This window comes from Triticum dicoccoides, chromosome 4B (genome assembly GCF_002162155.2).
Source record: "Triticum dicoccoides isolate Atlit2015 ecotype Zavitan chromosome 4B, WEW_v2.0, whole genome shotgun sequence".
In the NCBI taxonomy this organism is placed as follows: Eukaryota; Viridiplantae; Streptophyta; class Magnoliopsida; order Poales; family Poaceae; genus Triticum; species Triticum dicoccoides.
In genome coordinates, this window is record NC_041387.1 from 627,161,338 (window position 1) to 627,184,345 (window position 23,008).

The 23,008-nt window shown below is 47.2% G+C and overlaps 2 protein-coding genes across 3 annotated transcripts; both read right to left on the reverse strand.

Moving 5' to 3' along the window:
* Nucleotides 1-84: 84 nt before the first annotated feature.
* LOC119291866 lies at nucleotides 85-8,602 on the reverse strand. Of its 2 annotated transcripts, none has more exons than XM_037570677.1 (6): nucleotides 7,153-8,602; nucleotides 3,817-3,982; nucleotides 3,604-3,683; nucleotides 1,308-3,128; nucleotides 1,072-1,234; nucleotides 85-981 (listed from the first exon to the last, which is right to left on the reverse strand). In XM_037570677.1, exons 2-6 carry the CDS (start codon nucleotides 3,893-3,895, stop codon nucleotides 350-352), a joined length of 2,775 nt encoding a protein of 924 aa, XP_037426574.1. In that variant the 5' UTR covers nucleotides 3,896-3,982; nucleotides 7,153-8,602; the 3' UTR covers nucleotides 85-349. The 2 variants fall into 2 exon arrangements, with proteins under 2 accessions (XP_037426574.1, XP_037426573.1); XM_037570676.1 differs by lacking the exon at nucleotides 7,153-8,602 and adding an exon at nucleotides 4,497-4,763.
* A 104-nt stretch (nucleotides 8,603-8,706) lies between these two features.
* Nucleotides 8,707-11,089, reverse strand: LOC119291868 (cancer-related nucleoside-triphosphatase). Its single transcript, XM_037570678.1, has 6 exons — nucleotides 10,950-11,089; nucleotides 10,783-10,870; nucleotides 10,601-10,691; nucleotides 9,842-9,926; nucleotides 9,511-9,667; nucleotides 8,707-9,217 (listed from the first exon to the last, which is right to left on the reverse strand). Exons 1-6 carry the CDS (start codon nucleotides 10,992-10,994, stop codon nucleotides 9,102-9,104), a joined length of 582 nt encoding a protein of 193 aa, XP_037426575.1. The 5' UTR covers nucleotides 10,995-11,089; the 3' UTR covers nucleotides 8,707-9,101.
* Nucleotides 11,090-23,008: the final 11,919 nt, after the last annotated feature.

Sequence of the window (23,008 nt, forward strand, 5' to 3'; positions counted from 1 at the left end):
TCAACCCATCCGACTAGTCGTCGTAGCGTACCGTGTGTTTGTTGCTTCAGATGGACTGTACCACTCTGTCAGCCAGTGTACTCATGGCATGAATAAGAATCCTTCATCTTCAGTCTCCCTGTGCATTTTCTCTGGACAGATATCTTCGGTATCCTTCCACGCACAAGCGCACACACACAAGCTTAGTTACATCTCTCACTCGCTCACTCACTCACCAACATCTCATCACAAATCCGGCAAAAGCACTCCGAAAGAACACAAGAAGAACAGAGAAAAACACACCCCAAAATGTACTGTACAAGTATGCATGCTCTGAACACCAAGCTCAATCACACAGTCAGTCAGTCAGTCAGTCCCCTACGTTGAGCAGCACGTCCCACAGCGTCTCGTCGACCAGCTCCGACAGGATCTCCGCCTCCATCTCCTCGGCGATCCCGTCGACGTCGTCGCGGAACACGCCGCTCCAGGGGGACACGCCCATGTCGCGGCCGATGAGCCCGTCCACCGAGTTGGCGTCGCGGTCGACGCCTGGCGGTTCCAGCCACGTCTGAACGGATCTCCACAGCCCGTCGAGCAGCCTCCTGTCCGCGGACGCTCTTCTCGGCGGCGCCGCGTACCACTTGCTGAACACGCACAGTGTCGTCGAGCCCCGGGCGGCTCCGGGCAGCGCCTCGTTTATCAGGTCGAAGAGGAGGCGGTGGTCGACGTCATGGCCGTCTGAAACGGCTTCCGGAGGTGGTGTCGAGGAGGTGACTTGCTCGAACGCCCACTTGGGGATCGGCTTGATCGGTTGGCAGGTTAACGAGAGGTGATCGCCGGAGTTCTGGCCGTGCATGCCGGCAACGACGAGGACGGCTCTGATGAAAGCTTTTGTCGGGTGATCCACCTCGGCCGTGTCGTCGTCATCATCGTCCTGGACTGCTGAACTTGCTTGTGGGATTTCTTCAGCTTGATCTTGCTCCATCCATGAAATTCCTGGTTCTGAGACAACATTTTGTCAGAAACATAACCCCTGAACATTATTCTGAAGAAAATTCAGACATGAGCAGCAGTTGCTACTGCTCTACTTACCAGAAGCACTTGAGCTCGCCGCCGGCTTCAACGGAGACCGGTGCTCACCGAAGGAAGCCTCCAATGGCGATACGGGGCTCGGGTAACCTCCGCGGATCATCATTTCATCAGGCGGGCTGCTGCACCACGACGCCGGGCTCGGTGGCACCTCGGTGGAGTTCTCCTGAACATTCCCATGTCAGATTGATGGCGCTCGCTCTGAATTCTGAAACAACAGCAAGTGTTCGATCCCTCACCTGCAGGACGCCGGGGTGGATGAGGACGGAGGGGGCGGTGACCAGCGTGCCCATCGGCGGGAAGTCGTCGAGGAAGAACGATGACGACGACTCGTCGGCGGCGGCGGAGTGGAGCTTCTTGCCGAACAGCTTCGCTCTAAGCCCGAGGTTCTGCCGCAGGTTGGACACCTTACCCTTGATGCCGAACCCGTCCTTCCTCCCTTTCGGTGCCCTCTCCTCTTCCGGCGACGGCCGTCCGCCGTAGTAGTCCCCGTGTCCCTCGTGTTTCAGCTGCACCCGCGCTCCGGCGAGCACCTTTGGCTCCCCCTCCGAGAGGAACTTCACGAAGTTCCCGGACACCGGCGCCGAGAACGACCTCATCAGGTTCCTCGGCGACGCCGACTCATCGGAGGAGTCGACGACCGCCCCCGTAGCGGAGCTCTTGTACCACCCGTGTCTGAAGGACCGGACTTCGGATGACTCGATCGCGCGCTTCTTCTCCTCCTTGCTCCTGATCTTCTTGTCGCCCTTCCTCGCCACGTCGCGCCTCGGGCTCGTCGGCTTCGGCCGCGGCTCTTCGTCCCACGGCGAAGACGACGGCGTCGAGGCGGCCGGCCGTCTCCGGTGAGAGCCGAACGGCGACGGTTGGTCGGCCTCCGGCTCCCTCCTGAGCACGTTCCTGAGCCGGTCGGAGAGCTGCTTCCTGGCGTCTCTGCAGATGTAGTCCATCTGGCTCTGCACGTCGCTGCTCCGGTACGAGCGCGTCGACTCCGACCGCAGCAGCGCCGGGTGGTGCATTTCCTTGGTGACGCTCTCCCTGATCTGGTCGGCGATGTTCCGCGCGATCTGCTTCGGGTCGGCGGGGACGTCGCCGCTGCCGGCGGGCCACCGGTCGGCCGCCCTGTCGTCGGGGGCCATGTGCCCTTCGAGCTCGATCTTGAGCCGCATCTTCACCTCCTCCAGGAACGCCTCCATGTTGTTCTCGTTCTTCATCAGCTCCGGCGATCCCAGCGACGACTCGTCGACGTCGTCGGCGCTCAGCTCCGGGCAGGGCTTCAGGATCACGATCCTCGTCGGCGACAGCGGCTTCTCCTCCTCCTCGTAATAGAATCTCGAGAGCGGCAGCCTCGCGGAAGAACCATCATCCGCGCTCGTCAGAGAGAACGTCCGGCTGCCGGAGATCGACGGGCCGCCGCCGCCGCCCTCCTTGCCCCTCCTTCTCCAATGCGCGTCGCCACTGCCATTGTCGTGCACGCGCCTGTTGCCATCTCTCCCTCTGCGATCCTGCTGGTGGTACCTGTACGGCACGATCTCCGAGGACCTATCACCGTCGCCGTCGTCAACGTGCCGGCTGTCCAGCTCCAGAGCCCTGGACTGCTCCCACACCTTGCTGGCCTGCCACGCCGCGAACTCCTTCTTGAACTTCTGCAGCTCCTCCTCCTGCGGGTGCTCCCGCGGCACCGGCTTGCTCCACTCATCACCACCACCACCGCCATTACTCCTCTTGGTCAGCTGAGCAAGAATGTCCCTCTCGTCGTCGCCGGCGTCGTCGAAGGTGTAAATTTCCTGTTTCGCCGTATGCCGGGCAGGATTCTTCTGCTGCGCGAAGGAGACATGCTTGGTCGGCACCGGCCTCGCGACGATCATCGCCTGCCTGGCATCATCAGCGTGGGTGGCGAGCTCGGAGTTCATCGGCGGCGAGTCCATGCCCATCAACCTGGCGATGACGCTGGGCACTCTCTTGTGCCTTTCATTTTGCCGGAAGGACGCGTCCTCATGGATCAGCTTCTTGATGGGGGCCGAGGAGGACTTTGGGTACTGCCTCATGCTGTTGCAAGAGTACTGCAGAGAGTTGTACATGAAACTTGGTCAGGACTCAGAACAATGCCAGCAGCTCAACATATGGCCTCCTACTTATTGATGGACAAAAGATGGCAAGCAATGATGCAGAGAATGGCCAGGTAATTAAGGGGCAACGTGATTGTGCCCAGCAGTAGATGGCGGTCTACTGTTTGTTTGACAGCATTATTAATAGGTGTTTCGTGCTGTCCTCTCGGGCAACAACAGTCAGGTACAAGTACACCTAGCAGCAGAGCTGCCAAGGACGGACGGACAATACATATCATCTGTCAAGAAAGATCTACCCACCTAACTGAAAATTGGACAGTAGTATGAGACTGGAATGAAAGAAAGAAAAAGGCATTCCAGGTCCTTTTTCTGGAAACAAAAGAATTTACCAGACGCATAGCATAAAAGGATGCAGTGAATTACTCTGTCAGATAGACAGAATGAACAGGGAAGGGATTGTACTACTCACCGGGACGTCCTCTTGGAAGACGCCGTAGTTGTGGGGCGCCTCCATGGAGAACTCCATGCTGTTCCTCGGAGCATCGAAACCTGCAATTAAGCCCAAGGACGATCTATTAAACTTGCTGCGAACCCAATCACCAACCAAGACGAAAATGGCGCGCAGAGGTTCCTGGAGATGGTCGAATTTCGGAATTCAGCATGTATGTATGTATGTATGTACCTTGGCCCGGCTGCCTCTTGCTGCTGGCCGTCCACTTCTTGGAGGTGCTGGCCTGGGAGAAGTCCAGGTACTGCATCATGGTCACAACTGCCAGAGAGATCCTGCAGTCTGCTTCGATGGCGAGGCTAGGATCTTATCAAGGCCGGTTGGGATTGACCTCGCTATCCTGTAAATTTTTGCAGGAAATCAAGTCATACTCTGACCTTCTTTTCTTCTTCTCTGGCAGAAACTACAGAGTAATCTAGTAGAGATTTCTCATTAGCAAAATTACAGAGTAATCTAGCAGATATTGCAGAGCATTTACTCAAAAAGAAAAAAAGAAGTTGCAGAGTAATCTAGTATGTAGTTTTAAAAGAATTTGGGAGGGAAGCAAAATTCAACGGAATCTATCCTCCAAAGAGGAGACGCCGGAGGAAATAAGGAACCAAGTTCCTGATCACCATGTAGCTAGTAAATCAGGTTCATGAGAGGAAGCAGAGGAGGAGATGAACATGAGAGGATGGGCGATGGTCCGGAGGCGTCAACGTGGGTGGTGGGGAAGCTGAGCTGCCGAGCCCCACCACGTGCACGCAGATCGCACGCATTTCCTTCAAGAACAAGGAACGAACCAGACGCAAATGCTAGTAATAAACAAGAAGAATCAACCAAGAAGAAGGAGGCATCGTCGACGAGGAACGAACCGATGAATCGGCAAGAAGAGCATCCAAGGGATCGATCTTCCCGGTGCCGCCGGCGTAGGCACGCCACCACGCCGCGCGCGGCTCTCGCAGGCGAAGAACCACGGCTAGCCGGCCGTACGTCGCCGGCGGGTCAGCGAAGAATGCCTTATAGCTCCCGCGGAGGAGCAGAGAAGAGAGGAGATGGCGCTACGCGAGCCTGCTCGAGCCTTATGAATGGCGGTAGTTGTAGTGGCGGCAAGCGGGACAGGAGCCCAAAGCATATGCATGGACGGGACGGGACGGGGCGGGAGGGAAAGCAACAGCCGGGACAGCGAAAGCCTCGCCAAAAGCTAAGCCTTCCCCGGCCGCTTTCCCACCCTGCTATTGGTTTTCCGTTTCCCCCTCGCTGTAAAAACCAGTACTATCCGATAATCGGAAACGCCATTGCCGTCGTGCTGCTGCCATTTCTGCAGCCGCCGTGTTAGCGTCTACCTGTTGGACGTTTTCAGCGGATGCCGGGGGAGATTCCCCCTGGCGTTATTTTTAACAGTTTGTTTATGCTGAATTTTTTAGGGTTTATTAATAACAGTGTTATGTGATTGATTGAAGAGGACAGCTTGGTGCTGCGAGGACTCCCTCTCTGGCTAGCTAGAGAGGACTAGGAGTGGTTGGTGCGGCACACGCTTTCCGTTACCCGGCCCGCACGAGCGGAGGCCGTTCCATTTGGCGCCGTTGTGCTGCGAGTGCTGCCTCCTCGTCCGTTTCCGTCCCGGACAGCCCTGTGCGTGCTGGCCATCATGGAATGGATCATCATGTGGGAATTGGATGAGAAGGATGTACCAATTCTCTCATCTTTTAATTAGTATTATTATTAATATATTAATAAAAGGCGGGAGAATCGTTCCCGGCACCCAAAGCCCGCCGTACAGCAAATCCGCCAAGGCCAGCTTACAAAAATGGCCACATTGGGCGGGTGGAATGGAACACGCACTACTCCCAGCTTGCACCGTGTGTCCGCAGCTTAGAAATGATTGTTTGATGGCGATGACACGCACACACGCGATCTGCCTAACAATATGGCCTGAGTGATGATCGACCGGGACGGGCATCCGGCCTGATACCTGCCCTGCCTCTTTCTCAACAATCTAGGCCACTCTCCGTCCATGCCGCAAGCGAGCGAGCGAGCAATACGGCCGGAAAAGGCAAAGCATATGCCGTACCCGTATATTACCAGCAGGCCTATCGACATGAAGTGGCAGCGGCAGCAGCAGCGTCACCACGGCTGTTTGCTGGTGGCCGCGCAGCCGGAGCCGCTGAGCACCGGCCGCATTGATTCATTCAATGGCGACCTCCTCCCCGACCGGCAGGAGTACAGCACCACCGGCGCCACCACGCCCCACGCCCACGCCGTCGACCGGCCGGACCAGTGTCGTGCATGCGCCAGTGCCCCACGCGCGACGGCGACGGGCGGAAGATTTCCGCGTCGCCTCACCTCACCTCACCGGAATGTCCCTCGCACATGCCCGCGCACACGCACGCACATGCTCCTGCCCTGCCTTGACCCGGCCGGCTCAGCGTCAGCAGCTAACAACTGTCTGCTCTACGTCTTGTTTACTAGTTCTACTACTAGCTACTGATGGTCTGATCTCTGATGGACGTGGCTGGCTTGGGGTTTAGTTAGTTGGTTGGTTAGTTAGTTGGTTAGCGGCTGCCACTGGCCAAAGCCAGCGCCGGCCGGTGCGTGCTGTGAGTGATAATAATACAAAGGGGCGTGTACATTACATCGGAATGGTCCATGATGGTGCGGTATGATGGCCATGATGCGGTAGTGGGCATCATATGCCCTGTATGTATGTATTATTGTCAAGGTCGCCTCCTCGTTAATTCTCTGCTCTATATACATACTACATGTATATATGTATCTATCCGAACTACTGCCAACTGACACAGATACTGCGGTTCCACACACGCCCATGCGTCCTCACCCACAATCTAGTGTAAAATAAAAATTCTATGGCATTTGATTGAGAGGTGTTAGGAAAAGAAAAACAAGGATTGGGCCGGAGATCAAACCAAGCATGCATCATTCCCTGGAGGATACACAAATGGGCAGCCGCTGCTTTCGGTAGGAAGACCGAACCTCTTTCTGTTTTGTTTAGTTTGGTTGGGGCTATGGTTGGTTATCAAATGCATGACGTGCGCGCATGCACAGCCATCATTCCGCCCTACTAAACTAAGCATGCAAAGGGGCAGGGAAAATCATGCCACATCCATGGTGGAGTTTATAAACTACCCTACCCAGCAAAAAAAAAAGGAGGAGCTTATAAACTAGTTAACCCTGTGACCCCTCCTGGATCAAAGACATCACATGGTGGGGTGCCCCATCGAATCAATACCACCCCCTCCCCTCCCCACAGCCCACATTGCCTAAAGCCAAGGGCAATCCCTGTGCTGTCGACCCGGGCCAAAAGTTAACCCAGGATTACTCTATCTATTCTCCAGTGACATTATCCTACAGCAGAACAGTAATGTGAACACACACAAGTCGGCAAATGTTTATGAGTTCGCAAGTTGAGGATTGTTTGTTCATCTTCAATTACTATGGTGAGAGAATGAATTCAAGGATACGGTACGAGAATTTTCTTGATAATTGGGCTTGTAGGTTCGTTCAACCAACCTTTGTACATTTGTCCGTGGAGCCCTCTTCGGTCCTTCCAGCTCCATCTCGCGTCCATGCCGCATGTATCCGGTCCGCAACCCTGCATCCGCATAGATCTGCATGTACAAGCACTTACCTTTGCATATACGGGCGCCGTATCTCCCAAGAGATTGCCTTGAGCTTTCTGCCTTCAAAAGCACTGCCAACAAGTGTAAAGGAGTTTGCAATAGTTAAAACACCACCATAAAAAAAATCAGCCCAGATGGTCCTCGAATCACTGGCATTTTGCTAATATAAGCAAGCAGACTCGGAGCATTGGCGTCTAATGGCGTCTTTCTGCAGGGGCTTAAAGGGGAACCGGGTCTCCTAGGTTGTAAAGGGGAAGCCATGATCAGCGCAGCGTGCTTTTAATTCCGCGCCCACCTCAATGAATAATAGCTTGTTGCATCTTCCGGTGAAAATTCCCGCCGATCGTTCAGATCAGGAGAGCCCCCTACAAGGTGTCTGAGCAGTAGTGGTCCAGAAGACTAGAGCAATTGTGAATGTAGGAGCAAAGAACCCATCAATCATCTCTTTGCCCGGTCAGACGGTAACCTATGCATGAGTTTTACATGCATCTTATTGCGGAATTGATATATCAAACTTGTGCTCCAGTTTGTTTATAGGCGCGATCATTGTGCATGACTGCTGCTGCTGGATTCTGAGATATAAAACCAGTCTGCTCTTTAAAAAAATGGATGGACTGGGATCTCCATGTGCTGTACTTCATAATCAGAAATCATATCTCAAATAAGATTTATTTTGATTGCCAAACTACTAAGAGATTGCCTATTAATAAGTTGCCTGACCAGTCATATGTCTAAACCACCATCCCAACCTAGCTTCATTTATAATGTATACAGATCAGAGAGTCCAGTTATGTTTGATAAAATTGAACAGTTTCTGCAGCTTCAGGCTAAATGGCATGCAGTTTTGGGTGACTAAGATTTACACAAGATCCAGGACAGTGAGAATAAGCAAAACGGTTATACTAATTGGTCATCTCAAACACCTTGAAATGCAGTCTCGAGTCTAACAAACACCTTGAAATAATAGAACGTGCCACCTCCCTTAGGAATAGACCTAAATCATCTCAAAATATTCACAGTTCAATTGGTCATTATCAATCATTGTAAGTGCTTGCAAACTCTCACAAGGAGAAGCCACAGGTTCTTATCGGCGAGGATATGATTTGAAGTGTCTCTATCAAGTTATGTCATATGCATTCTTATTATTCATCTAGGCAACAACTTGGCCATCTTTCAAAGACAGTGCAAGAGTAAGAACAACATGAACAACTAACAATAGCAAGCAAATGTCCAAATAATGTGAAATGTACAGTGGGGGAGGGAATACCGTGCTGGAGTTATCATTCATGTGCCCACTATATGCAAAACAATGATGGCCTATTAGTAAAACTTGGGCAGATCATGTGATGCTTGTTGTAGAGGTCACCACATGCTTCATTACAAGCTATAACTGCTGTGACTAAATGTGTATACATGATTGAAGAACCAAACGAAACCCACAAAAAATTGAAATGCTTATTATATATTCAGATTAACCAGTAACGTACACGAAAATAACTTGCCGAGTGGTCTATCCATAGTCAGTGAACATACAAAAGATGACTAGGCCATGCAGGTACACCACTTGAAGGCACAACCAGACTGTATGTTACAAGCTAATGGTGGGATATTACTGAAGTAAAAACCTCTAATGTTCTACCTTCTTTTGCTCAAAGGAAGATGTAATTTTCTGCATTACCCAAGTCCCAAGACTAACAAAATCATCACAATAAAAGGGTAGCATGTCACCTCTTCTGCATCAATCTGCTCAACTGACTTGTACATACAGTCCCTCTTGGTATCCTGTTACCAGCATTTGAGATAAGAAAAACTTCTCCAATCTGCTCCTAATTCAGGTATTCACCTCTTCTGCATCAATCTGCTCAACTGATTGTAGATACTCTCTCTCATGGTATCCCTGTTGCCAGTATTTAAGGTGAAAACATCTGCTCCAGGATGATTCCTCAACCTTGCAACTGCATTTTATAGGGGAGAATGTTTAGTCACGATCCAAGGAGAAACCATAGTCAGAAGATTGACTCACATGCGTCTACAGAAAAGCATGGGGTAGTAAAAATATATCTTGTTCCCATGCTGGAGATATCTGTTAATTTCTTATATGTATAACATAGCATACTGGGGTACACTGTAGCAATAGTAGTTATAAAAATGTGCCCATGACTGAACCAGGTACTAAAAGACAATTGATGCAATGCTCTTTATACAATATCATGTACAGTCAAGCTCCCAATTTGGAAAAAAATGGTACCTCCAGGAATGTCTCTGCCATATCTTGGTAGTGGTATGGTGGCCAGCACAGGGATGTTGGACTCCATAACTCTCATCACAGCAGGGAAAAATGCTGGACTGAACAACTCCATTTTACCCACTTCATCAATGATGAAGAGATCTGTATCTTCTTTGACCTGATAAATCAACAAGAAATATAAAGCTGTTGGCTACATTTCGATAGTAAACAGTGATCTGACAGACTGGTCTAAATCTTGGGTTCATGATTATCACACATGTCTGGCATGTATGAACAAACTAGGAACCTACCATTCGAACTAAGGTCAGGGAAATATCTCGGAACCGCTTACCTGCAACTCAGGCAATGCTAGCGATTCCAAAGATGCTGTATCTACTTTGTACTTCCCAACAGTAGGCCATCTAGCAGACTCAGGGCTGCAAGATACACAAACTTAGATGCCATGATCCACAATGATAAAATAGTTCAATGAGCATACATAAGGATAGAATCAACAAAGCACTAAAATAAACTACAAATTATCTAACAGAGACCATACCTTAAACCTTTTCACTGAGCTTGATTAGAAGCTATACAGTAACATGACAGAAAACAGGACACGGAAAGACGCAAAATTATGTGAAGATGATACTTCTTGAGCTATGTATTCTAACTAATTGTTACTCGGCATGGTAAAAGTGTGCCAAAATGAGAAGAGCCAAAATCTACCATATGCTTCAGATTACTGGCAGTGGCATTAACCAGTCTCACATCAAGTGGAGTTTAGAAACCAGATGTTTATCGACAAATCCAAGACACAAGCAAGTGGCCTAACAAGCTGAATATCGGTGTCAGGAGGCATTCATCTACCATCAGCGGCATTTCAAATGTAAGCAAGTGTTAAAAGTGCAACATAGACAGGTTTAAGGAAGTTCTGAAATGTTCCATCACTTGGAGAGAGAACTCTGTGCACGATCAGACAGGAATTTTAACAATGATCGCAAACAAGTTTATTGAAACTAGATGCAGTTAACTCGAGTGTAAGAATCTATTGCCGTGCATATGCTAGCCAAGGAATTCAAATCAAGCATAGGGGCAAGCTGAGGGCAACCTTGAAATCCTGGATGATGCGAGCGGTCCGCTTCGCCCGTCGAGCGTCACGACCTCGAACCCGACCCTCTCCCCATTCTCCCTCACCTCCCCTGCAAACAGAAAGCACGACGGGAGTGAAATTTCTGGGGGCAAACTGCACGGGCAAACGAATCGGAGATCGGAGTTCGAGGGGGGCGGTACGGGTGTAGAAGCCGCGGACGGCGAGGTGCGGGTGGGACGACCTGAGGGTTTCCAGCACCCGCATGACCAGCGTCGTCTTCCCCACGCCCTGCAGGCAGCGGCGGCCGTTAGCCGCTTGTCAAGGCGGGAGGAGGATTCTGTGCGGGGTTCGACGGATTACTGCTTACCGGTGGGCCGGTCACGAGGAGACATCTCGATGGCGCGGCGGGCATCGGCGAGGCAGGCGGCGGTGCCGGGTGGCGACGGCGGCCGCGGCTGGTGGTGGTGCGGTCTGTGGCGCCGTCCAGACTGCCTCCCGGCCCAAACAATAGACAAAACGGGCTATGCGGGCCGCAAAATGCTCATGCGGATATTCTTCTATTGGTACGTACTCTCAGTATACCGGCCCAGTAAACGATCACTTCATTATAAATCCCTCCCCTAAAAAAAACTTTATTAAATCCATAAAATAACGAGAATCCGCGTCTGAGCCCGGGCTCAGATGCTCCCGCTCAGGAAAAAAAATTAAAACAAATACTAGAAAAAATCAGAAAAATCCAAAAAAATATTGTGTAGTAGATACTTTGATGTGTGAGGTCCGCTGCAAATTTCAACTCATTTGGACGTTTGAGAAGCTCTCGGCAAAAAAAGACAAATCGGGTCAAAACAGTTCGTGAACAATAATTTTTTTTACAGAACCCGATTTTGTGACTACTGACTACGAAGGCGTTCGTGACAACTTTCTCAATCCCAAGTAGATGTGAAGGCTCAGTTTTTCACAGGTGATCATAGGAGAAATAGGGTGTGCGTGCATGCGTTCATATGGGTGAATGCATGTGCGTGTGTATGGTCGCCCATGTCTATATCTATATCTATACCTGCTATTAAAGGGAGGTGATATTCTTTGTTTTGTCCCATTTTGTTTGGTTCCGCTTCAATTAATTTCACGTACGCTATTTGGTTTCGTTACTTGCCACCCGTATTGGCCCAACGGAGGAAGCCCATCTGGCGGCGCACTGTGGCCCGGGTCCGGAGAAAAATAAAATTGCCGCTGGGAGGGTTCGATCTCAATTGACGCAGCTAGAGATATGAGTAACAAAAAACAAGTCTGTTTTCCCCTAGTTTTCTAGGGTTCCACCCTTCCCCTGGCGATCTGCGCCAGAGTCCACGTCAAACCTTGCCGATCGTCGATTTCCTTCGGCCGCCGGTGAGATCTACCACATCCCGTCGTGCACGCTCGCTTGCATGACGGATCCAACGCAATAGGAGCCAGGGAGTCAGGGGGAAGAGATGGCGGGGGAAGTAGGGTTAGGTGTAGGGGGCGATCAGATCTGAGGCAACGGGGTTTTTAAGGAGGGAGAGAAGCCAAGATAGAGCCATGGCAGCGGATGGGGGATGAATAGCTCGCAGGCAAGAAGGAACGCATCTGATGGAGGGGAGGATGAGCATGGCGCATATTTTGGACCGGGGCCAGACCTTAAAGATCAGTTCGCCGGTATGAAGTTGCACGGGAAGGAAGAGGAGGATTTGGATTTCTCGGGGGAGGTGGAGGACTTGATCAAGGATGTACGCTGGTTAGCACTGTTTCGAGTTCATACAACAAAACCATTTAGCCATGCGGCGCTCTTGACGCAAATGCGTAATGCCTGGTCGGCGGCACAGGGGGTCACTGATAACCCACAAGTGTAGGGGATCGCAATAGCTTTCAAGGGTAAAGTATTCAAACCAAATTTATTGATTCGACACAAGGAGAGCCAAAGAATATTATTGAGTATTAGCAGTTGAGTTGTCAATTCAACCACACCTGGATAACTTAGTATCTGCAGCAAAGTATTTAGTAGCAAAGTAGTATGATAATAAAGGTAACTGTGGCAAAAGTAATAGTTTTGGGTTTTGTAGTAATTGTAACTATAGCAACAGAAAAGTAAATAAGCGAAGCACAAGATGTGAAAAGCTCGTAGGCATTGGATCAGTGATGGATAATTATGTCGGATGCGATTCCTCATGTAATATCTATAACATAGGGTGACACAAAACTAGCTCCAATTCATTAATGTAATGTAGGCATGTATTCCGAATATAGTCATACGTGCTTATGAAAAAGAACTTGCATGACATCTTTTGTCCTATCCTGCCGTGGCAGCGGGGTTCTTACGGAAACTAAGGGATATTAAGGCCTCCTTTTAATAGAAAACCGAAACAAAGCATTAGCACATAGTGAATACATGAACTCCTCAAACTACGGTCATCACTGAGAAGTATCTCGATTATTGTCACTTCGGGGTTGTCAAATCATAACACATAATAGGTTATTATAGACTTGCAAGATAGGATCAAGAACACACATATATTCATGAAAACATAATAGGTTCAGATCTGAAATCATGGCACTCGGGCCCTAGTGACAAGCATTAAGCATAGCAAAGTCATAGCAACATCAATCTCAAAACATAGTGGATACTAGGGATCAAACCCTAACAAAACTAACTTGATTACATGGTAAATCTCATCCAATCCATCACCGTCCAGCAAGCCTACGATGGAATTACTCACGCATGGCGGTGACCATCATGAAATTGGTGATGGAGGATGGTTGATGACGACGACGGCGGCGAATCCCCCTCTCCGGAGCCCCGAACGGACTCCAGATCAGCCCTCCCGAGAGAGATTAGGGTTTGGTGGCGGCTCCGTATCGTAAAACGCGATGAAACTTCCTCTCTGATTTTTTTCTCCGCGAGACGGAATATATGGAGTTGGAGTTGAGGTCGGTGGAGCTCCAAGGGGCCCACGAGACAGGGGGCGCGCCTAGAGGGGGCGCCCCCCACCCTCGTGGACAGGGTGTGGGCCCCCTGGTCTTGATTCTTTCGCCAGTATTTTTTATATTTTCTGAAACTTGCCTCCGAGGATTTTCAGGACATTCCGAGAACTTTTGTTTTCTACACATAAAACAACATCATGGCAGTTGTGCTGAAAACAGCGTCAGTACGGGTTAGTTTCATTCAAATCATGCAAGTTAGAGTCCAAAACAAGGGCAAAAGTGTTTGGAGAAGTAGATACGTTGGAGACGTATCAACTCCCCCAATCTAAACCTTTGTTTGTCCTCAAGCAATTCAGTTGATAAACTGAAAGTGATAAAGAAAAAAAATTACAAACTCTGTTTGCTCTTGTTGTTGTAAACATGCAAAGCCAGCATTCAGGTTTCAACAAATATTATAAACTAACCATACTCACAATAACACTTAGGTCTCACAATCACTCATATCAATGGCATAATCAGCTAGCGAGCCATAACAATAAAACTCGGATGACAACGCTTTCTCAAAACAATCATAACATGATATAACAAAATGGTATCTCGCTAGCCCTTTCTGAGACCGCAAAACATAAATGCAGAGCACCTTTAAAGATCAAGGACTGATTAAACATTGTAATTCATGGTAAAAGAGATCCAGTCAAGTCACATCCAATATAAATCAATAGTAATGAATGCAAATGACAATGTGCTCTCCAGCGGGTGCTTTTTAATAAGAAGGTGATGACTCAACATAAAAGTAAATGGATAGGCCCTTCGCAGAGGGAAGCAGGGATTTGTAGAGGTGCCAGAGCTCGATTTTAAAATAGAGATTGAATCACATTTTGAGCGGCATACTTTCACTGTCAACGCTACAACTATGAGATGGATGTATCTTCCATACTACATGCATTATAGGCAGTTCCCAAACAGAATGGTAAAAGTTTATACTCCACCACCACCAACAAGCATCAATCCATGGCTTGCTCAAAACAATGAGTGCCTCCAACTAACAACATCCCTGGGGGAGTTTTGTTTAATTATAGGGCTTATTCCATATGTGCCCCCAATTCCTTAGTTGTGCTTAGTTTTCCCCACGCTCCAAAGTTTTGCTCACTTTTCCCACTCTCTTAGCTGAAACTCTCACAAATGTTCATAGCAGACGTTTGCCGTCTTGGCCGTTAACTGACTTGTGGGGCCACGTTGGACTCTGTTGGCTGTGGCTGTGGCTTCGCTGGTTGGGCCGTCTTTGTGTTCATAGGATGGGCCTGTTAGTTTGTTGGTAATAAATTAAAAAGGGAGCACAATTAAAAAAGCTTGCTATCGATGGATGCAGCCTGCTATGCATGCCCGGCTTTGGCATCGATGTGGCCTGCTATGCATGCGAACGCCGCCACGCACGCATCTAGTGACCTGGACCTAATCGCATGCATGCACGCCGACACACACACATCAATCTATGCCGCACGGTTGCTGACACGACATGCATGCCACACGCACACATCGTGTTGCATGGTCGCTCCGAGCGTCGTTTCACGCATCGCAGACATACGTGCCGGTGGCAGAAGGGGAAGGCTGCACGCTCGCGTCCATATGTCGAGGCATCGGTTCAGTTGTGGGAGGCAGGCAGTCGCCGACGCAGAGCACGCAGAAGGGGGAGGCAGGCAGCCGCCAACGCAGAGCACACAGAAGGGGGACGCAGGCAGCCGCCAACGACAGAGCATGCTCGCATGGATTCACGTTCACACATTGGTTCACGCCACGCTCGCATCAATTCACGGTCACATCGGTTCACGCACACACTAAGTCACGATCGATGCCGTTTCCGCGTGTACCCTCTTCGTCTCCCCCGGCTATTTAAATCGCCCTTCGTTGCCTCTTCTTCTACAGATCCATCTGCGCCTCCCCCTTCTCTTCTTCCCCCAAAAGGCAAATCAAACACTCAGCGAAGTGAGAAAGATGCAGTACAATGGGCCAACGTTCCAAGAGCCGCCCACCGTGTCGGAACGGCGGTACCCCGCCAACGTCATCGTGGAGGCATCGCTCCGCGTGTGGGCGTTCTCACGCTGGAGGGGTAGCACTGAGCTTGCACGGGGGTTCCTCCGTGCGGGCTTCCACCACCTCCCGGCGGGCTTGCAGCCCATGTTCAACCTCATGGAGCAGTGTCCCCATGCCAACGCTCCAGTGGAAGGGCTCGTCGTCCACTTCACCAACAGGTTCGATGCCTACTACCTGCTCGGCAAGGTGTATTGGTGTGGGTGCGAGTTCATCGCATTCACCACATATAACATCTTCACTGACTTTGAGAGCGTCTTCCCCACTCGCAACCGCATGCACAGCCTTCGGTACTACCTCGGCGAGAACGGCCTTGAAGAGGAGTAGTACTGAAGCCGGCGGCGAAGAAGACAGTGAAGCCGGCGATTAAGGTGAAGACGACGGTGAAGACATGGCGGTGTTGCCCTAGCTACCCTATCTACTATGTAGTGTGAGTTTGGTGTGTGTGTTGCCCAAGCTAGCTACCCTATCCCATCTAAGTAAGGTTAATTATCTATCGGTATCGTGTTATATGTAAGAACTTGTGTTGCCCTAGCAACCATATCTAAGTTAAGTTATGTGTGTTATGTTAATGCTTTATTATGTTTGTATTTTGTTTGTCCCAAGTTTAGACACGGCTAATTGATGTGGGCAAAATTAACCAAACTAACTAAAAATGATGTGTTTATAGATGCCTTCTAAAAATAAGAACATATTGTACACGGCTTTGGTTTGGGAGCTCTGTATTTTTTAGGTATTCCAAGAATACTTTGGTTTCCAGAAATATTGAAGTATCAAATACTTTGAGATGTTTGGCTTTAGTCAAAAGTGTAGTTTTATATACTTTAATATGTAGAAAACTACACTATTTTTGAAGTATATAAAAAAGAGGGTTGGACCTCTTTTTCCAATACTGAAGTATTGGTTCGCTAGGCATAATAATACTGCGGTTTGCAAATACTTTGATTCTAAAATTACTTCACCGCCAAACTAAGCCAGGTTGTGAGCAAGCAAAACAAAAGCACATACGGTGAAGAGAAATCAAATCAAAAAAATGAAGGGACCCATAAAGGAAAGCCAAAAAAATTCCTCAATGAAATAGAAGAGATTGGGCAATCAAATTAATGAAAAATCAATCAGAAACAAAAAAGAATAAAGCAATCATTCCTAAACAAAAAAAGAAACATCGCTTGTTTCTGGGCCTCATTTATTCTTTGTGGGCCTATTGCAGCTTGATTCTCTTTGGGCCCGCGAAGTAGGTTTTTTTCTAACATAACTGACGAACTCGAGGACAAAAGTTTGGCAAGTGTGAGAGAGAAGAGATGAACTTGATGTATATCCCTTGTGCTGCTCAAGTACTGCTTACTGTCGAGCTAGGGTATGATCCAACACTCGAGGTTATTAGCTAACAAAATAATCCTATCACTGAACTGGTAGTTGTCTTCTGCCAAACTGAAAGTGTCGAAACATAACAGTAAACTACATACATTCAGAGATCGACAGTTGCACTAAACAGAGTTGCATTTGAGATAAACAGACTTGGATTGCTAATTGGCAACAACATTAGACAAACATCTCTAAGGAGAGATTCCCATCAAGTAAAAAATTCCTAGAGCAAGTATTCCTAAAGCTATCAGATTGGATTGCTTCTTCAACTCAATCAGCTGCTTGAAGTTCTTGTTCATCTTCTTCAATTCCGTCTTCAGTTCGACATCTACCACCATAGGGTATTCTGGACGTGCTGCTGCTGCCGAAGCGGCACTATCATGGGGCAGATTAAACTCGCGGATTGCATTCCCCCTCGAATCCAGCAAGCCCAACCCTTGAAGCCTCTGGATGTAATCATCCATCCACTCGAAATGGTGGCATTTCTTCACGATCTGGAAACGAAATCACGTAACCTAAATTCCAAATCTAACAGATTTTTTTGAGAAATTAGAGAAAAAGGATGCGAGGAAAACTCAGATCTAACCTGCCCCTCCGGCTTGCTCTCGCATTTGACGAACTCGCACCCAAAGTTCCCATTCTTCTCCCCCTTCGAAGTCAACCGCTTCAGTGGCGCAGTCCGTGGGCAGTCAGTGCATCGAGTCATCGGCACTGGACCATACACCGGCCACGTGGAATGAGGGGCTGACGAGGAGGTCGACATATCGCCGGAGAGGAAGAACCAGAGGAATTGCTCGAGAGGAAGAAGAACGAGAAGATGGGGAAAGAAACAAAGGAACTGCTCGAGATCTGCTCGATGCCTTTGTCTGTCAGATGGAGAAGAGAAGAAGGGGAAGCTATATTGACGATTTGCCACATTGTATTTTGCAGTTTGAATATTTGAACCAACTCATAACACTGACATGTGGTGGTCATGTGTGAAAAATACAATTTCATATGTAAAGTGGGGCAGATTGTAAAAGGGAGTGCAGTAGCCAATCAGGATGCGTCACGCGGATCGCGCATGCCTGCCCCCACATCTGACGGGTCGTGTTTGGCGCTTGGTAGGATCCGACGGCGGACGTTCGACGCTAGGGTTTGGAGCATTCCTGCGGGGTTATGAGCCAGTCAACGGGGTTATTAGGGTTTGACCAGATTTCAAATGGCCATAACTAAATTAGAAAAAATCGCAAAAATATAAAAAAAAACGTAGTTCGTCCGTTTATGAGACCTAGTTACCATAAAAAAATATAAACTCGGTATAGGGGCGTTTTTTTGAAAAAATATTTTTTGAAGTGATCTGTCGAAATGAAGTTCAAATGTTTTTAAAAAATTCAAAAAAAATTAAAATGTTGTAATTCTTGCGCACATAGCCGTCATATGTGACAAGGTTATGAGAAAAAAATATAAACTTGGTGTAGGTCATTTTCATGAAAAAAAGGCTTCACACAAATGAGCTATCACCTGTGAACATGTTCAGAGTTTGTAGAATAGGGAGAGAGGGTTTAGGGTTTGAAAAAAATCAAATAATTCAAAAAAACAGAAAAATCTCCAATAGCTTCATTTTGGAGTGAATAAGAAGGATCTGAACTTACCTTTTCATTTTCATATCTAAAACGTGTTATTTGATGGTTTTGAATTAAAAGCATATTTTTTCAAAAAAAATGTAGTAATATGAATATTAATCAATAAATAGTGAGACTTTGTTTTTACCCTATATATATGGAACAAGTGTTAATAAAAATATATATGCCACATTTAGACAAGGTCAAACAAAACTTGATTTCAAATAGGGCTGTTTACCCTAGCTTTCGAGCTCGTTTGTAGCACATTTCTCATTCGGACTGTTCACCTACGAATATTGGACTTCAAATGCTCGATCAAATACACCGCATAGAGCAATGAACCTCCAATGTTCAACTTCAACTTTGGCTCGAATCCAAATTTTGTCCCAAATTCAAATATTGATTTAAATTCAAATTTTGATGGAAATTTGAATTCTGACTCAAATAAGAAACCAAAGTAGAAGCAACATTATTACAACTGATAAGTTTTCACAGTAGCTCAAATCTACCAAGTTTGAAGATGCCAACATCTTAATACAAATCTACCAAGTTTTAAGCGATCGACTCGCCCTCAAATTGACAACACAAACATTTCCCAACAACTTAATTCAAATTTTTGACTTGCTCCTTGTGTTTGCAGCTGGCTTCACCGTCTTGCTCCTGGTTTTCCTAGTTGATATGCTCTTTTCTTTCATACTCTTGTTCCTTTTGATCTTTACTTGGGGTTTTCGCCGTGGAGGTGCTGATGGAGTAGTTCCACTCGCCGAGCACTTGACGACCATTTGACGGTCATCTATGGGTTCAGTAATCTTTAAAGGCACAATTGGAAAAATTACCCCCTCCTCTTCCTCTCTTATAGCTTCAAAACCATCAAAGGCCATGGTTTCAAAATCTTCTGCTTCTTCATCTCTTGGCCTTTTCTCCCTAGAGCTGGTAAATAAAATTATAAGCCATAGGCAAAAAAGAGAACAAATGCAAACAAAAGGGTAGCTGCATTCTACAAATGCAAACACATACCAAGATGCTTCATTTGCTGTTGCATTCTCCACTGCTTCAATTGTTGTTGCATTCTCCACTGCATCTTCAGTCTCCATTGCTGATGCATTCTCCTCTGCATCTTCAGTCTCCATTGCTGTTGCATTCTCCTCAGCATTGGCTGCTGTCCATCTTTCCTCCTCTCCAAATGATGCATCCACTGCATTGGTACAAAGCCTAGCAATATGCCCCAGAACTCCACATTTTTTGCAAGCACGCTTCTTTGGTAGATGACCCTCCTCACTTGCTCTAATCCTCTAGTTCCTTGGTCTTCCTGGTGGTCTAGTAATGACAGGAGCGTGGAGTTTGAACCCTGGATCTACTATGTTCCATTGATCTTTCCCCAAGAGTGTAGGCACATTGTCAGCATAAGCAGCCATAAATTTGGCAACAGAGAAATACTCAGAGCAATATTGATCAACTTCACCATCTGCACCCCCGATAACGGTCATCAGATGTAGGGCATGTATGCATGGCTTCCCACGGATCTTCCATTGCCTACAAGTACATTCTCTAGTACTTAGGTTCATAGGATACCTCCATACCCTATTTTTAGTGTCAGTTAGGTAACCTCTCCCTCATATATACCAAATCGAATACATTTCATCTTCAGTCCTCTTGCCTTCAAGTGCAATGCCTTAATCAGTGATGGGAGCATTTGATGACCAACATATTGTGTTTCTACAATTCTATTGTGAAGAGCCATCTTTATCGTGATCATTTGCCTCATCTTGTCAAATGCTTGCCATAACAAGAGCCCTTTCACTGACTTGAACTTTGAATTGAAGCATTCTGCAAGGTTACTGGTCACATAATCTACTTTGCAGATTTCGTTGAATTTGCTTCTTGACCAAACCTTGCCATGATGTGCATCCATGTACTCCTTCACAAGAGGATTTTGAGCATACAACACTCTCAAATGGTGTTCATGCTTCCTTTTGCTGCATGTGTATGATGCTGGCCATAAATTCTCATCATAAACTTTACCTTTGAACTTCTTTTTGAAATTATGCGCTAGGTGTCACATACATTCCCTATGCTCCACTCCAGGGAATACAATTTCTACTGCACTCTCTAAACCCTTGCAAGCATCTATGTGTATAGCTAAACCTGGGGGTGTGCCTACAATGGTGCGCAACTGCTGCAGAAACCAAACCCAACTTTCCTTAGACTCTGCCTCCACCACACCAAATGCAACTGGGAATAGCGAGTTGTGTCCATCAACTGCAGAAGCTGCTACTAGCTATCCTCTCCATCTTCCAGTCAAATGTGTAGCATCAACAGCCAAATAGGGCCTGCAACCATCTAGAAACCCCTGCCAGCAAGCCTTGAAACAAACAAAAGCCCTTCTGAAGCACTCCTTCTCAAATGACTTTCCTTTTATTTTGAATGGAACTGTATGCTTGTCAATCTCTACAACACTCCCTGGACTTGCCATCTCCACTTCAGCTTTGAAAGTGTAAAGCAGCTGAAAACCGTCATTCCATTGACCATTAATTCTATCAAGAGAGCCTTTTCCCTAGCATTGAAAATTCTCATATAAGGAATTTCTATCTTGTACTTCTCAAAAAGCATCCCATGGAGTGATGTTGGACCAAGTCCAGGTTCTTCTCTCAGCCAATCCAATATAACATCTGCCACCCACCTAGTTTTTGCTAGCTTGGTTTTGGCCTTCCCCCCCGCTACGTCTTGAGCTAGCGTTGGTTTTCCCCAAAGAGGAGAGGGTGATGCAGCAAGTGTAGCGTAAGTATTTCCCTCAGTTTTTGAGAACCAAGGTATCAATCCAGTAGGAGGCTCCTCTAAAGTCCCACGCGCGTACACAAACAAACTGAGAACTCGCAACCAACGCAATAAAGGGGTTGTCAATCCCTTCACGACCACTTGCGAAAGTGAGATCTGATAGAGATAGTATGATAAGATAAATATATTTTTGGTATTTTATAATATAGATGCAAAAAAGTAAAGATGCAAATAAAAGTAGATTGAAAGCAAATATGAGTATAAGTATTACGGTGGGTGAACAAATTACTGTCGAGCAATTGATAGAAAAGCGAATAATTATGACGTTATCTAGGCATGATCATGTATATAGGCATCACATCCATAACAAGTAGACCGACTCCTGCCTGCATCTACTACTATTACTCCACACATCGACTGCTATCCAGCATGCATCTAGAGTATTAAGTTCATAAGAACAGAGCAACGCATTAATCAAGATGACATGATGTAGAGGGATAAACTCATGCAATATGATATAAACCCCATCTTGTTATCCTCGATGGCAACAATACAATACGTGTCTTGCAACCCTTTCTGTCACTGGGTAAGAACACCACAGGATTGAACCCAAACCAAACCGATAATTCGAAGAGACTTGCGAAGATAACTCAATCATACATAAAAGAATTCAGAGAAGATTCAATTAATATCCATAGATAAATCTGATCATAAACTCACAATTCATCGGATCTCAACAAACACACCGCAAAAAGAGATTACATCGAATAGATCTCCACAAGAGAGGGGGAGAACATTGTATTGAGATCCAAAAAGAGAGAAGAAGCCATCTAGCTAATAACTATGGACCCGTAGGTCTGTAGTAAACTACTCACAACTCATAGGAGGGGCAAGGATGTTGATGTAGAGGCCCTCCGTGGTCGATTCCCCCTCCGGCAGAGTGCCGGCGAAGGCTCCAAGATGGGATCTCACGGATACAGAAGGTTACGGTGGTGGAAATTGTGTTTCATGGTGCCCCTGGATGTTTTCGGGGTCCGTAGGTATATATAGGAGGAAGAGGTACGTCGGTGGACGCCCGAGGGTCCCATGAGACAGGGGGCGCACCCTACAGGGGGGGCGCGCCCTCCTATCTCGTGGAGGCTCCGGCTGTTTCTTGACTTACACTCCAAGCTCTCCGGATCTTGTTCGTTCCAAAAATCATGCTACCAAAGGTTTCATTCCGTTTGGACTCCGTTTGATATTCCTTTTCTTCGAAATACTGAAATAGGCAAAAAAACAACAATATGGGTTGGGCCTCCGGTTAGTAGGTTAGTCCCAAAAATGATAATAATGTATAAAATAAAACCCATAAACATCCAAAACAGGTAATATAATAGCATGGAACAATCAAAAATTATAGATACGTTGGAGACGTATCAAGCATCCCCAAGCTTAATTCCTGCTCGTCCTCGAGTAGTTAAATGATAAAAAGATTTTTTTTGATGTGGATTGCTACCTAGCATAATTCTCAAAGTAATTTTCTTTAATGTGGCATGAATGTTCAGATCCAAATAATACAAAATAAAAGTTCATATTGACATAAGAAATAGTAATACTTCAAGCATACTAAGCAAAGTAATCATGTCTTCTCAAAATAACATGGCCAAAGAAAGTTATC

Coding starts and splice junctions, on each gene's coding strand:
- LOC119291866 (XM_037570677.1), bottom strand. CDS start 3,895: ATGATGCAGTACCTGGACTTCTCCCAGGCCAGCACCTCCAAGAAGTGG. Junction 3,129..3,603: donor TCTTCCAAGAGGACGTCCCG/GTGAGTAGTACA, acceptor AACTCTCTGCAG/TACTCTTGCAACAGCATGAG. Junction 1,235..1,307: donor TCCACCCCGGCGTCCTGCAG/GTGAGGGATCGA, acceptor GGGAATGTTCAG/GAGAACTCCACCGAGGTGCC.
- LOC119291868 (XM_037570678.1), bottom strand. CDS start 10,994: ATGCCCGCCGCGCCATCGAGATGTCTCCTCGTGACCGGCCCACCG. Junction 10,692..10,782: donor CGTCCGCGGCTTCTACACCC/GTACCGCCCCCC, acceptor TTCTGTTTGCAG/GGGAGGTGAGGGAGAATGGG. Junction 9,218..9,510: donor TGGCAGAGACATTCCTGGAG/GTACCATTTTTT, acceptor TATAAAATGCAG/TTGCAAGGTTGAGGAATCAT.